Here is a 13,015-nt window from a genome sequence, read left to right as displayed (position 1 = left end):
AGTGTATTAGTCTATAAATAAATCTCTTTGCCAAAATGTGTCATCTCTCCCATGTCTTATTCGACTAGTAGTTGTTCTGAAATGTTTATTGCTTGCCTACATTTGACTCCCTCCTCTATGTTTCATATAACACACGTACATGAATTATTAATTTCCGTTGCCTGTCCTGACGTGAAGTTTGTTCTATAGAAAGTATTTGACTCTGATGTGTGCCACAGAAAGTATTTGACTCTAGCCACAAAATTAAGAAAATTAGAAGGGGGGGGGAGTTGGCTTGGCCATTTTTTTGCCATCTTCCCCCAATCTATCTTTGGACTGCAAGGCCTGGCACACTTCAGAATAATTTTGGTAGCTCATGTTGACCGGTAGTGTGTGCCACAGAATGCAAAATTAGAGTATAAAGAAACATGAACATGTATTTTAATAACATTTTGTAATGCTTAAGAAAATAATGATAATACACAAATATTATCACACAATGACACAAAAACATCACAGAGTTAAGTTTGTTAACGAACATTAAGTAAGAAATACAAATTTCGATCTTTGCGTAATAAGATATAAAATTACAATAAATCAAATATAAAAAGACAAATAACATAAACAAATATTGGAAAGCTGCAACAGCTCGACTGAACATTTAGTCCACTTTTTATGGAAAGTTTTCCAGGTGATACCGTCGCCTGGAACTCGAGCCTAACCTAGTCCTGACAGGCAGCGCAGACATAATCCTCCAATAATGGGATGGTTTTCATACAGGACTGGTGGAACCATCGTGGGCGGCGGTCACAACCAATCTGAAATTTATGATGAAAAATGTTAATATATTTAAAACATTAAATACATTTTCTTGAATTACAATTATTTCATTATCAGACAAAGCGGATGATACTACCGCTAGAAAAATGACTGTTTATACAAATTCGTACTCCTAAAAATGTGCCTTTTTTAGAAGTGAACAAGCAATTACCCAGTTAGTGTCTTCTTCATTATTGTCCACCTCTCCACAGAAGTGGCACAGTTGGCTCAGGCCATCATATAAATGTTTTTTTTAATCTATATTAAATAATAAATTGAATATACGAGTGTTTTGGAGGAGAGTGACTGCTATTTCTTCTCATATGATGTTAACATCTTTGTCCGTATTTGAAAAGACAACTGACTCCTCCAGAACACGTTTAGCAAATTGGGTAAAAAAAATGGATGTGCATTTCAGTTTTCCCCAACAAAATTATGTTACACTTAAGATTCTAATTTGCAAGTATACAACGACACAGCTAAAATATAATTTGACAGTTCTGTTTTGCCTTTTAGTCAGTAAGTTAATTGTACATTACTTATACTCTCATACTTACTTTCAAGGCAAAGACCCCACAAGAAGTAACATCTTGTTGGCATGGGTGAGGAATTACCACACCCACCTGGAGTGTGGGTGTGGCATGGGTGAGGAAGGGTATCACGCTCCCATCTGGAGATATTACACCCCTTCTCTCTCAGGAATGATCTGAGCATATATGTTAATAAAAGTACAGCATTTTGAAACACTTTATTGATTACAATATAGAGATTAATAACAGAGGGGAATCCGAGAATGCAGGGATTCCAGCAGGGTGTGAGTTGAAGTCAAATTTGGAGCTGACAAGGGCTGGAATGTAAATGATGTGATCATTTTGGATTATGTAACATCTGAGAATGGGCAGGCATTCCCTCGGAAGAGCATCTCAGTCTTGCTGATTTATGTGCTGTCATCCATGTGGAAATGTCACCTGCATATCTGATGTAGGAAAAGAGATGAGAGATAAGTTGAGTGTCCTGTGAATATGTATATGTACTGTACATGTGTGAGTATGTGTAGCTATATCTTGGTATATATTTATTTTAATTTCTATTATTAGTATTATCATTATTGTGTTTTGTGGTTGAGGGGTGGGGGGAGGTTGATGGGGATGGTGGAGGTGCTGGGGGTGTCCTATTGAGGGCGAAGGGACCTATTGGGGAGGGGATTCTTCATGGAAAAACATTCAAAGTTTTGTTTATTATATTATTATACATTGATGTTTTTCTTCTATTTCTATTTTTTTCTATTATAACAGTTTACAGTGATTATGGATATGCACTCATGTTGACTTATATACACTGCTCAAAAAAATAAAGGGAACACTTAAACAACACAATGTAACTCCAAGTCAATCACACTTCTGTGAAATCAAACTGTCCACTTAGGAAGCGACACTGATTGACAATAATTATCACATGCTGTTGTGCAAATGGAATAGACAAAAAGGTGGAAATTATAGGCAATTAGCAAGACACCCCAAAAAAGGAGTGATTCTGCAGGTGGTGACCACAGACCACTTCTCAGTTCCTATGCTTCCTGGCTGATGTTTTGGTCACTTTTGAATGCTGGCGGTGCTCTCACTCTAGTGGTAGCATGAGACGGAGTCTACAACCCACACAGTGGCTCAGGTAGTGCAGTTCATCCAGGATGGCACATCAATGCGAGCTGTGGCAAAAAGGTTTGCTGTGTCTGTCAGCGTAGTGTCCAGAGCATGGAGGCTACCAGGAGACAGGCCAGTACATCAGGAGACGTGAGGAGCCGTAGGAGGGCAACAACCCAGCAGCAGGACCGCTACCTCCGCCTTTGTGCAAGGAGGTGCACTGCCAGCGCCCTGCAAAATGACCTCCAGCAGGCCACTATTGCTATTGCACCCTACCTACATTCTTAAAACTAAAAAAGAAAAAGTGTAAAAAGATGTAGGTAAAGCCACAAGAGGGAAAAGCACGATGGGATGGGATTGAGGGATGGGTAAGAGAGAACAGTATAGGGCTCTGAAAACTATTATTGCTGGAATAACCACTTCCTTCTAGTCTAATACTTCCTGTGGCACACATCAGAGGGATGATAGGTCGCCAAAAACGATTCTGAAGTGTGCCAGGCTTCGGCAGGCAAGAAAATCCCCCCTTTATAATTTCCTTAATTTTGTGGCTAGATTCAAATACTTTCTGTGGCACACATCAGAGTCAAATACTTTCTATAGAACAAACTTCACGTCAGGATAGGCAACAGAAATTAGTAATTAATGTATGTGTGTTTATTAAACATAGGGAGGGATTAAAATGTAGGCGAGCAATAAACTTTTCAGAACAACTACTAGTCGAATAAGACATGGGAGAGATGACGGATTTTGGCAAAGAGATTTATTTATAGACTCATACCCTTGAACAAATAGCCGCACCGAAAACTGCGGCATTACTAGTGCCTCACACAATCAAACAGACATAAAAAATCGAATGAAATTCAGCCGAACTTGATCAGAAATCTCAACTAGCAAGCAAGTCGCAGCAATGAGAATTGAGTGCGTGCGCGTTCAAGTGAAAGGGGGGGGGGGGGGGGATTCCTGGCAGGTGGGAGCTTTTTGGCACAACACCTGCAGTACGGTACACGGCAGTTTACTTTGGACATACTGTTGTGTCGGCTCCGGACCCCGCGTTTCACCTGTGTTTACCTCAGATGCAGACGTTTCGAATTTACATCCCTATTGATCCCAGAGTGCAACGCGGTGTTTATGTTGTAAAAATGAAGTAGGGCCATTGACTTTGTGTAAACCAGCAAATCAAGGAGCTCACATGAATCATATATGCGTTTGAATGCACATTATTCAAATGTTTGCCTACCTCAGTACAGGGTAGCTTAAAACAGCATGAGCTTCTAAGGGGCCTTTATTTTAAAGTTGTTATCAGCTTATCTCATCTAGTTTGAAAACATTAATTTATAGCAGGTGGAAGTTACAACTACACTAACTTCGAAACACAAATGAGTAGGAAACGATTTGGGCCCATATATGATGTACTTACAAGGATATTTCCAGTGTTATTACTATGGTGTGAGTACATATAAAGGCATGTTTTTCTTGTCCGAAAGTACTTATTAAACTGTGAGTGTCCTTTTCCCCAGGCACCAGGAGGAATGATCAACAGCCACAGCTTCAGTTCCAGAGCCTATTTCTTTGACAACCCCCGGAGGTACGACAGCGATGACGACCTGTCCAGGAGCATCAACTCCAGAGCAGATCGACCGAGGTGGGTAACATTCAATTCAGTCACCTATATAACATCTTATACTGAACAAAATTATAATGTTTAAAGATTTTGTTGAGTTACAGTTCATATAAGGACATCAGTGAATTTAAATATATAAAGTAGACCCTAATCTATGGATTTCACATTACTGGGCAGGGGCGCAGCCATGGGCAGGCCTGTCCCACCCACTGGGGAACCAGGCCTAGCCAATCAGAATTTGTTTCTCCCCACAAAAGGGCTTTATGACAGACAGAAATTACGCCTCAGTTTCATCAGCTGTCCGGGTGGCTGGTCTCAGACGATCCTGCAGGTGAAGAAGCCGGATGTGGAGGTCCTGGGCTTGTGTGGTCTGCGGTTGTGAGGCCAGTTTGACGTACTGCCAAGTTCTCTAAAATGACGTTGTAGACGACTTATAGTACAGAAATGAACATTAAATCTCTGGTGGACATTCATGCAGTCAGCATGCCAATTGCATGAGCCCTCAACTTGTGACATTGTGTTGTGTGACAAAACTGCACATTTTAGAGTGGCCTTTTATTATCCCCAGCACAAGGTGCATCTCTGTAATGAACATGCTGTTTAATCAGCTTSTTGATATGCCACACCTGTCAGGTGGATGGATTATCTTGACAAAGGATTTAATGCTCATTAACAGGGATGTAAACACATTTGTGCACAAAAGGTGAGAGAAGTAAGATTTTTGTGCGTATGGTAAATTTCAGGACATATTTATTCCAGCTCATGAAACATGGCACCAACACGTTACAAATAAAATTGTATTGGTCACAAACACATATTTAGCAGATGTTATTGCGGGTGTAGCTAAATGCTTGTGTTCGTAGCGCCGACAGTGCAGTAGTATCACATAATACACACAAATCTAAAAGTAAAATAATAAAATTCAGAAATATATAAATATTAGGACGAGCAATGTCGGAGTGGCAATTGACTATAATACAGTATATACATATGAAATTAGTAAAACAGTATGTAAACATTATTAAATTGACCACTGTTCCATGTCTATGTACATAGGACAGTAGCCTCTAAGGTGCAGTGTTGAGTAACCGGGTGGAAGCCGGCTAGTGATGGCTATTTAACAGTCTGATGGCATTGAGATAGAAGCAGTTTTTCAGTCTCTCTGTCCCAGCTTTGATGCACCTGTACTGACCTCGCCCTTCTGGATGATAGCGGGGTATCCAGGCCATGTCTCGGGTGGTTGATGTCCTTGATGATCTTTTTGGCCTTCCTGTGTCATCGGGTGCTGTAGGTGTCCTGGAGGGCAGGTAGTGTGCCCAATTGTGCATCTGTAAAAGTTTTTGAGGGCTTTAGGGGCCAAGACAAATTTATTCGGCCCCCTGAGGTTGAAGAGGCGCTGTTGCGCTTTCTTCACCACACTGTTCATGTGGGTGGACCATTTCAGATTGTCAGTGATGTGTACGCCGAGGAACTTGAAGCTTTTCACCTTCTCCACTGCGGCCCGTCGATGTGGATGGTGGGGGACGTGCTCCGTCTGCTGTCTCCTGAAGTCCACGATCAGCTCCTTCGTTTTGTTGACATTGAGGGAGAGGTTATTTTCCTGCCACAACTCCGCCAGGGTCCTCACCTCCTCCTTGTAGGCAGTCTCGTCATTGTTGGTAATCAGGCCTACTACTGTTGTGTTGTCTGCAAACTTGATTTTGCGTTCATATTTTTGTTAAGTATATATCCCCTGTACACAGTTATTTATATTGCATCCGATATTGTCTGCATACAGTCACCTAAAACCATTCTATATCGCCTGTACAGTAACCTGTAACATCCAATATCCCACATACACAAACATAACATCCTACATTCCAGCCACAGTCAGCTATAACAACCTACAGTATATCCCCCGTACAGACACCGGTTACATCCTACATCTCCCATACAGATGTGATACAATGCTGAGTTAACCTTGTCTTTTCCATCCCACAGTAGTGTCTTGTCCACGCCCCAGTTGGGCCCCAGCTGGTACGGCTCCACCCAGAGGAACGGCAGCCTGACGGGGTTCCCCCAGCTCCCCAACGGCCCCCAAACCTCCACTGCCCCACTCCTCTTAGCCTATGGAAACATCCAGCCCGACCAGCACCATAACTACTACTCCACCCCCCAGAACTACTATGCCACCCCCCATAACTACTATTTCACACCCCAAAATCACTACTGCACTCCTCAGATCTAACAACCCCCACCAGCCCCAGTAGATACCCCTGAAAACAATATTTAACTCAGGAAAGGGCCGGTCCTGACCTTCAGCTACATGGCTACGGCCCTGGGAAAGCTTTTTATTTTCTTGATTTCTTACCTTCCATGAATATCAGCTGACAAACACAATCAGTGGGCGAATGCAATCATATTTGAAGTACATTCTATTTTATTTTCCCACCCATCTGTGTTTGGGGCTCACCTTTGACCTTTGGTGCTGTGGAGTTCATACAGGATGTTACCCTGGTGACCCTGTGACTGACACTGCGTGACTTCCTCATTCCAGCTATCGACCTGTCCCCTCCCCCACCAATGCTACTTACCTGCCAGCTTGTTGTAGCCATGGCGACGGAGTTGAGTTTTCCGGGGTCAGACGGGACCAGATGAGGGGAGGTCATTTGAGGTCAGCGGTGGTTAGGGAGCAGTCAGCTCAGTGATATTCCATTTATTAAAAAAGCTTTCCAATGTTTCTAGTTCAATAGTCCTGGAACATTCTACTATTCCTGAAAACTGGGGAGAGTCTGTAGAGGAAAATAAGGAAGTGTCTGTATGGGAAAGGATTGTGCATCTCAGCTTTTCCACACACACATACTGTATGTTTGTCGGACATCAGACTAGTAAGTCCTCTATCACTGTCAGGGACCAGACAAGTGCATGGACCAGCACTTATTTCGCCCCCCCCCCCCCCCCCCCACCCCTTGCCTATTTTGGTTCGGTCCAGTGGGAAGTTCCCCCCGCCACACCTTTGCACATAGACTCCCCTCCATGAGTCGGGAGGTGACATTTGCACTTAAAGAAATCCCCTAATTTCACATTCTGAGGACAAGATCCTGGCTTGAATGTAGACTCGGCTTCCTAATAAAATCTGACTATCAGACTGTTCCTGTGTGTTCCCTAGACCCTGTCTCACTTCCCTGTAGAACACTAGTTGATACCTGTGCAATGAGCCATCCATGACGATTCCCTTCCAAACCAACACCAATCGAGGCTATAATCATGTGCAATGCCCTCGGTATTCAAACCTAACATGCACTGGGACACCATGGGAAGTGTTAACACTGTGCATTTGAATCTTTCACTGCTGTCAAAGACAGTATGAAAGAGGAAGGCTACTTTTCCCAAAGCGCGCACAGATTGAGAGCTGGGCCTAAAAACGAGTCTCGAGCCTCCAGCTTGCCTAGCGGGACAATCCCAGGATGGTACACCTGCTCCTGTGGGCCGCCGTTTTGGCGAGGGGCCCCTGATGGAGCATAGACTTTGGGGGAACAATATGTTTCTGAATGAATGTTCTGCTCTGGACCCAGTAAAATGAATGTACGGACCAAGTGTGGATCGGCGGAGTGATGTTTTATAGTACAGTACTCCTTGCGAAGTCCTAGCCAGGGTCCAGATCTGTTTGTGCTGTCTTGCCAACTCTTAGGGTCATTGTCACCAGACAGCACAAACAGGCTTAAATATACCCTCTCTATCCTGACTATAATAGTATACAGTAGCTGTATCCATGTGCTAGTTTACGGCATCAAGCTCACCATCATTAGTCCCATCATTAGTCTGTTTGTGCTGTCTTGCCAAATCCTCTGGTCATATTCAAGCCATTGGCCATAAGTGAGACAGCACAGACAGATCTTTGACCAGGCTACACTATCGTACACCTGAAAATGTGCCATTAAATGTTACTGTTCATTTTTTTCCTTGTGGAAAACATCTAGCACAAAATGCTGTATATAACGAAAGTGATTAAGCTTTATGCCCTACTTATTTCCATTTTAACTGCATTCCATGTTTGTTTTTGTTATACTCCATGGCTACTAGTACTGCCCAGGTGTACAGGGCAAGTTTGTGTGTTCGTCTCTGTGTGAGTATGTGTTTGCTAAACTTGCTTATATGCACATCAAGGGTATAGGTAGGAGGTAAGACATCTCTTGGTTGTTTTTCACTGTTGAATAGAGTTTTGTGTTGTTTGCAAGAACCTGTTCAGAGAGGGAAAGAGGAATTGCAGTCTAAAAATGTGATTTTTATATTTGTTTTGCCTTTTATTTTCTTGATTTCTTACCTGCCATGAATATCAGCTGACAAACACAATCAGTGGGCGAATGCAATCATATCAGTACATTCTATTTTATTTTCCCACCCATCTGTGTTTGGGGCTGATGTCACCTTTGGTGCTGTGGAGTTCATACAGGAAGTGTTCAGTGGGACTGGAAGTGAGAATGTGTAACCTCAGGTTGAACTTCTCTCACCCTCCGAGGGCCACAAGCCAATTCCAGTAGGCTCTTTTTTTAATTAAAACAAATAATAATAATTTTAGAGGTGGATTCCTTAGGGTCATGGTATAAATAATCTTTCCCTTAACCTGCTTTGGAGTCTTAAACTAAGTTATTTTATTGTTGCTGTTAGCTTATGTGTAGCATACGTGTGTGATTGTTGCAGCAAATCTGTTAGTAAGCAGAGGATAGCAGGCAGCTATAATCAATGGGAAAATACTGACAGAGGTTCTCTGAAAACGTTTATATTTTAACCCTCATATCCAAGAGCATAAAGCATTCTATCCAGCATGACCGCAAATGATCCTTTAACAGCAACAATTGGGGAGATGCTGCATTCAAATGTAGGAGTTGAAAGTATTGTATTTTTATTGATCTTATTTTGTTTGTGAAATCTATTGCCGTCTCAGTTCTTGTCTCGCAAATAGCCTTTTATAATAATTATAATTTGTCTCTTATTCTTTGTTGGTGACCAATGAATATAACTCGTTTACCCATCTTTCATAGATCACTAAAGCTGTATATGCAAGCACTACCATGTTAAAATAAAGTTTTACTGCACTGTTTAAAAATAAAATAACTTTGTGTGTGCGTGTATGTTCAGGTCAACCTTGATTAATCCACCCCCAATCGAACAGTTAGAGGATTTGATAGAGGTGAAGGTCAACCTTGGTTAATCCACCCCCAATCGAACAGTTAGAGGATTTGATAGAGGTGAAGGTCAACCTTGGTTAATCCACCCCCAATCGAACAGTTAAAGGATTTGATAGAGGTGAAGGGGTCATAGTACTTGATCCTTGCCCTCTCGGTTATTGGTCAATATATTGAGGATGTGAGTGAAATGGCATTCAGTGTAATGAGAGCTGTCTTCACATATATCTAAGATATGTTTTTGACATCTAAAAAGCCCTGCAGCAGCAAATATCATGATTCTCTCCACAAATACTTTCTACCAGCACGTTTTAGTTGGCCAAACTGCTTTGAGACTGGAAAGACTTGGCAATTTCTTCAATAAATGACTTTGCCTATTGGTCTTGGGTCAAATATGGCTGTGGTATCTGTCAGAGGTCACCTGTTTCTGACCTCATTTGAAAACAGTATAAAACAGGTGTCCCCTACAGAATGAGAGGCTGCATTCAAGAGCACAATACGTAGAAAAAGAGCAAAGCAGGGTTGTGTTAATTAGGACATGTAATGGATGTTTTAAATTGTTTTGCAACGGAAAAACGAAAATGAGCATTTCTTATTGGATGTCCAGGTAGTTTCATCCCGTTTCGGTGGGCATTCTTCTGTGACTAATGAAGACGACCCAGTTCTCAAGGCTCAAGAAGCCTCTGGTTGTCACTGCGACTGATAAATCAACCATAAATATAAAATCGGCCACTTTCTCTGATGGTCCCAACCATAACCGGTGTGGTGTTAACGGTTTGCATTCCTAAGTACTGACCAACGTTAACATAGTTAACATAGTTCTCTCCTCTGTGGACGACTGGACGTCTAAATCGGGTCTTGTGTCTTGGCTGAACTCTCCTCGACTGATTGAATACGGGCTCGAGCTCCCGTGTGTTTTGACAGAGAAGACGGCCTTTCAATCCACCGTTGTATTCCCATTCCTCTCTGATCCAGAAACACTTGGGATCAAGTTGACTTCACAGAGTTACTTCTTATTCAGTTGGTGTTGATTCGCAGTTTATCCATAATCAACAACCTTCTGCCTTTACCAATATTCACAAGGATTCCTAAGCGTGTCAGTGTGAGGGGTTATCGAAGCCAGCATTTGCGTCACTTGGAACAGAGGAAACCCACAGCAGATTAGCAGTGGAATGCATTATAAAAAAAAAAAAAGTGTTTGTGTACTGGTGAAAAACAAATGTTTGTACTGGTGAATGCGCTAGTAAAGTACAGTGAGCTCCAAAGTATTGGGACAGTGACACATTTTCCGTTTTGGCTTTGTACTCCAGCACCTTGGACTTGACATTATACAATGCCTATGGGAGGTTAAAGTGCATTGGGACAAATTCACATGTTTTAAAGTAGTAAAAAGTGAAGTATTTGGTCACATATTCCATTGACCACATCAAGCTTTTGACTCTATATATGTGTTGGATGCATTTGCTGTTTGTATCGGTTTGTGTTGTTTCAGATTATTTTGTGCCCAATATAAATTAATGGTAACTAATGTACAGTATGGTGTCACTTTTGTGTGTCTAACTTTCTCACCTATCATTATTCACGATTCATTCAGTATTATCCGTAATCATGGTAGCATCCACACTAATGTAGAACTTTTTAGAAACCTTCTCTTATTTTCAATACAAGTGACTCCAAAATGACACAATATATTATTAACCATTTATTGGGCACAAAATAATCAAAACACAAAACTGCAAATGCATCCAACAGGTTTGTAGTGTCACAAGCTTAATGTAATCATTGCGTGCTAGGAATATGGGACCAAATACTTAACCTTTTACTACTTTAATACACAATTTCTCTCAATACTTGTGTCCCCTAACATGGGGGGGGACTATGTACAAAAAGTACTGTAATTTCAAAACTGTTCACTCGATATGGATTAAAATACCCTCAAATGAAAGCTGAAAGTCTGCACTTTATCCTCAGTTATTGTATCACTTCAAATCCAAAGTGCTGGAGTACAGTCAAAACGACAACAAATGTGTCACTGTCCCAATAATTTTGGAACACACACACACACACAAACGTTTGGGGTCACTTAGAAATGTCCTTGTTTTTTAAAGAAAAGCAATTTTTTTGTCCATTTAAAATAACATCAAATTGATCAGAAATACAGGGTAGACATTGTTAATGTTGTAAATAACTGTTGTAGCTGGAAACGGCAGATTTCTTTATGGAATATCTACATAGGTGTACAGAGGCTCATTATCAGCAACCATCACTCCTGTGTTCCAATGGCACGTTGTGTTAGCTAATCCAAGTTTATAATTTTAAAAGGCTAATTGATCATTAGAAAAGCCTTTTGCAATTATGTTAGCACAGCTGAAAACTGTTGTCCTGATTAAAGAAGCAATAAAACTGGCTTTCTTTAGACTAGTTGAGTATCTGGAGCAGCAGCATTTGTGGGTTCGATTACAGGCTCAAAATGGCCAGAAACAAAGACCTTTCTTCTGAAACTCGTCAGTCTATTCTTGTTTTGAGAAATGAAGGCTATTCCATGTGAGAAATTGCCAAGAAACTGAAGATCTTGTATAATGCTGTGTACTACTCCCTTCAAAGAACAGTGTAAACTGGACCTAACCAGAATAGAAAGAGTGGGAGGCCCAGGTGCACAACTGAGCAAGAGGACAAGTACATTAGAGTATCTAGTTTGAGAAACAGACGGCTCACAAGTCCTCAACTGGCAGCTTCGTTAAATAGTACCCGCAAAACACCAATCTCAACGTCATCAGTGAAGAGGCGACTCCGGCATGCTGGCCTTCTAAACAGAGTTCTTCTGTCCAGTGTCTGTGTTCTTTTTATTGGCCAGTCTGAGATATGGCTTTTTCTTTGCAACTCTGCTTAGAAGGCCAGCATCCCAGAGTCAAGAAATAGGACCTGATGGCTCTCTACTTGGTACTCAGCATAAGGCTCTGTAATAGACTAGTGTCCGGACCAGCGAGTGTACTTGTTCATCAAGCTGCTACAGGAGATAGGAGTCTTTCTGACTCAGACAAAGCTACTTACTCTTACAGCAATAAGAGATGTGGACCACTTTCATTTGTATATTATATTTTCCCTCACAAAGTGGGCACTCTTTATGTAGATGATGTAGGACACGCCAATGTTTATTTTTTCACTCATAGAAAACATCCCATTACATTCAGTTGCCTTACAGCACATAGAAAAGCCCTGAGGAGTGTACACATATCAATGGTCAACGCGTTTTACATATGTGGTGTGCAAAATGTTTGAGGATAACATAGTCATCCACTCGCCAATAAACCCATTGTGAAAAAGTACTGGAAGCAAAACGGTGCAACTTTTTTTTTTTTTTATAACCTAATACAGTATCTAAGGGGGCTTTCACATCCAATTGGTTTGGAGCAGTTTTTCCCCGATTAATTTGTACCGTGGTGCGGTTCGCTGCAGGCGAGAACGCAGTTCAGACCAAACACAGGAAAATAACCCTTGTCGCGCAGTATTAATGGTTGTTTGACTGCGACCATTTGATGGAATCCACGCAGCATCATAACTTTGTATTTCTGAAACATTCTCTGAGTAGCAGCGCATCTATGAGCGCATCCGATGCAGATTAGTGGAGAGAGCTATACTATGGAACACCGTTTGTGTCTTTGCATGTCAAAAAAAGATACACGTCAAATAACACTATTTGATCAACAGACGTGTCAAATAAGCTTGTTGACCAATCAGGACCTGAATAGTTCATAATTTTTGTACGTAGTTATTACACAATCACTCATATG

General features: G+C 41.4%; 1 protein-coding gene across 2 annotated transcripts in view; it reads left to right on the top strand.

Moving 5' to 3' along the window:
- The window catches only part of LOC112068207 (G protein-coupled receptor 137Ba), a 62,747-nt gene extending 55,746 nt beyond the window's left edge, over nucleotides 1-7,001 (top strand). Inside the window, exons 6-7 of one of the 2 annotated variants that reach the window (XM_024135291.2) lie at nucleotides 3,956-4,080; nucleotides 6,040-7,001. In XM_024135291.2, coding sequence (XP_023991059.1) covers nucleotides 3,956-4,080; nucleotides 6,040-6,286 — 372 coding nt within the window. In that variant the 3' untranslated portion in view covers nucleotides 6,287-7,001. Of the gene's footprint in view, nucleotides 1-3,955; nucleotides 4,081-6,039 lie in introns of those variants that run through there. The other variant, XR_002893541.2, reaches the window with a different exon arrangement.
- Nucleotides 7,002-13,015: the final 6,014 nt, after the last annotated feature.

The sequence above is a fragment of the Salvelinus sp. IW2-2015 genome, unplaced genomic scaffold, assembly GCF_002910315.2.
Source record: "Salvelinus sp. IW2-2015 unplaced genomic scaffold, ASM291031v2 Un_scaffold245, whole genome shotgun sequence".
Lineage (NCBI taxonomy): Eukaryota > Metazoa > Chordata > Actinopteri > Salmoniformes > Salmonidae > Salvelinus > Salvelinus sp. IW2-2015.
This window is presented reverse-complemented; position numbering and strand designations above follow the sequence as displayed.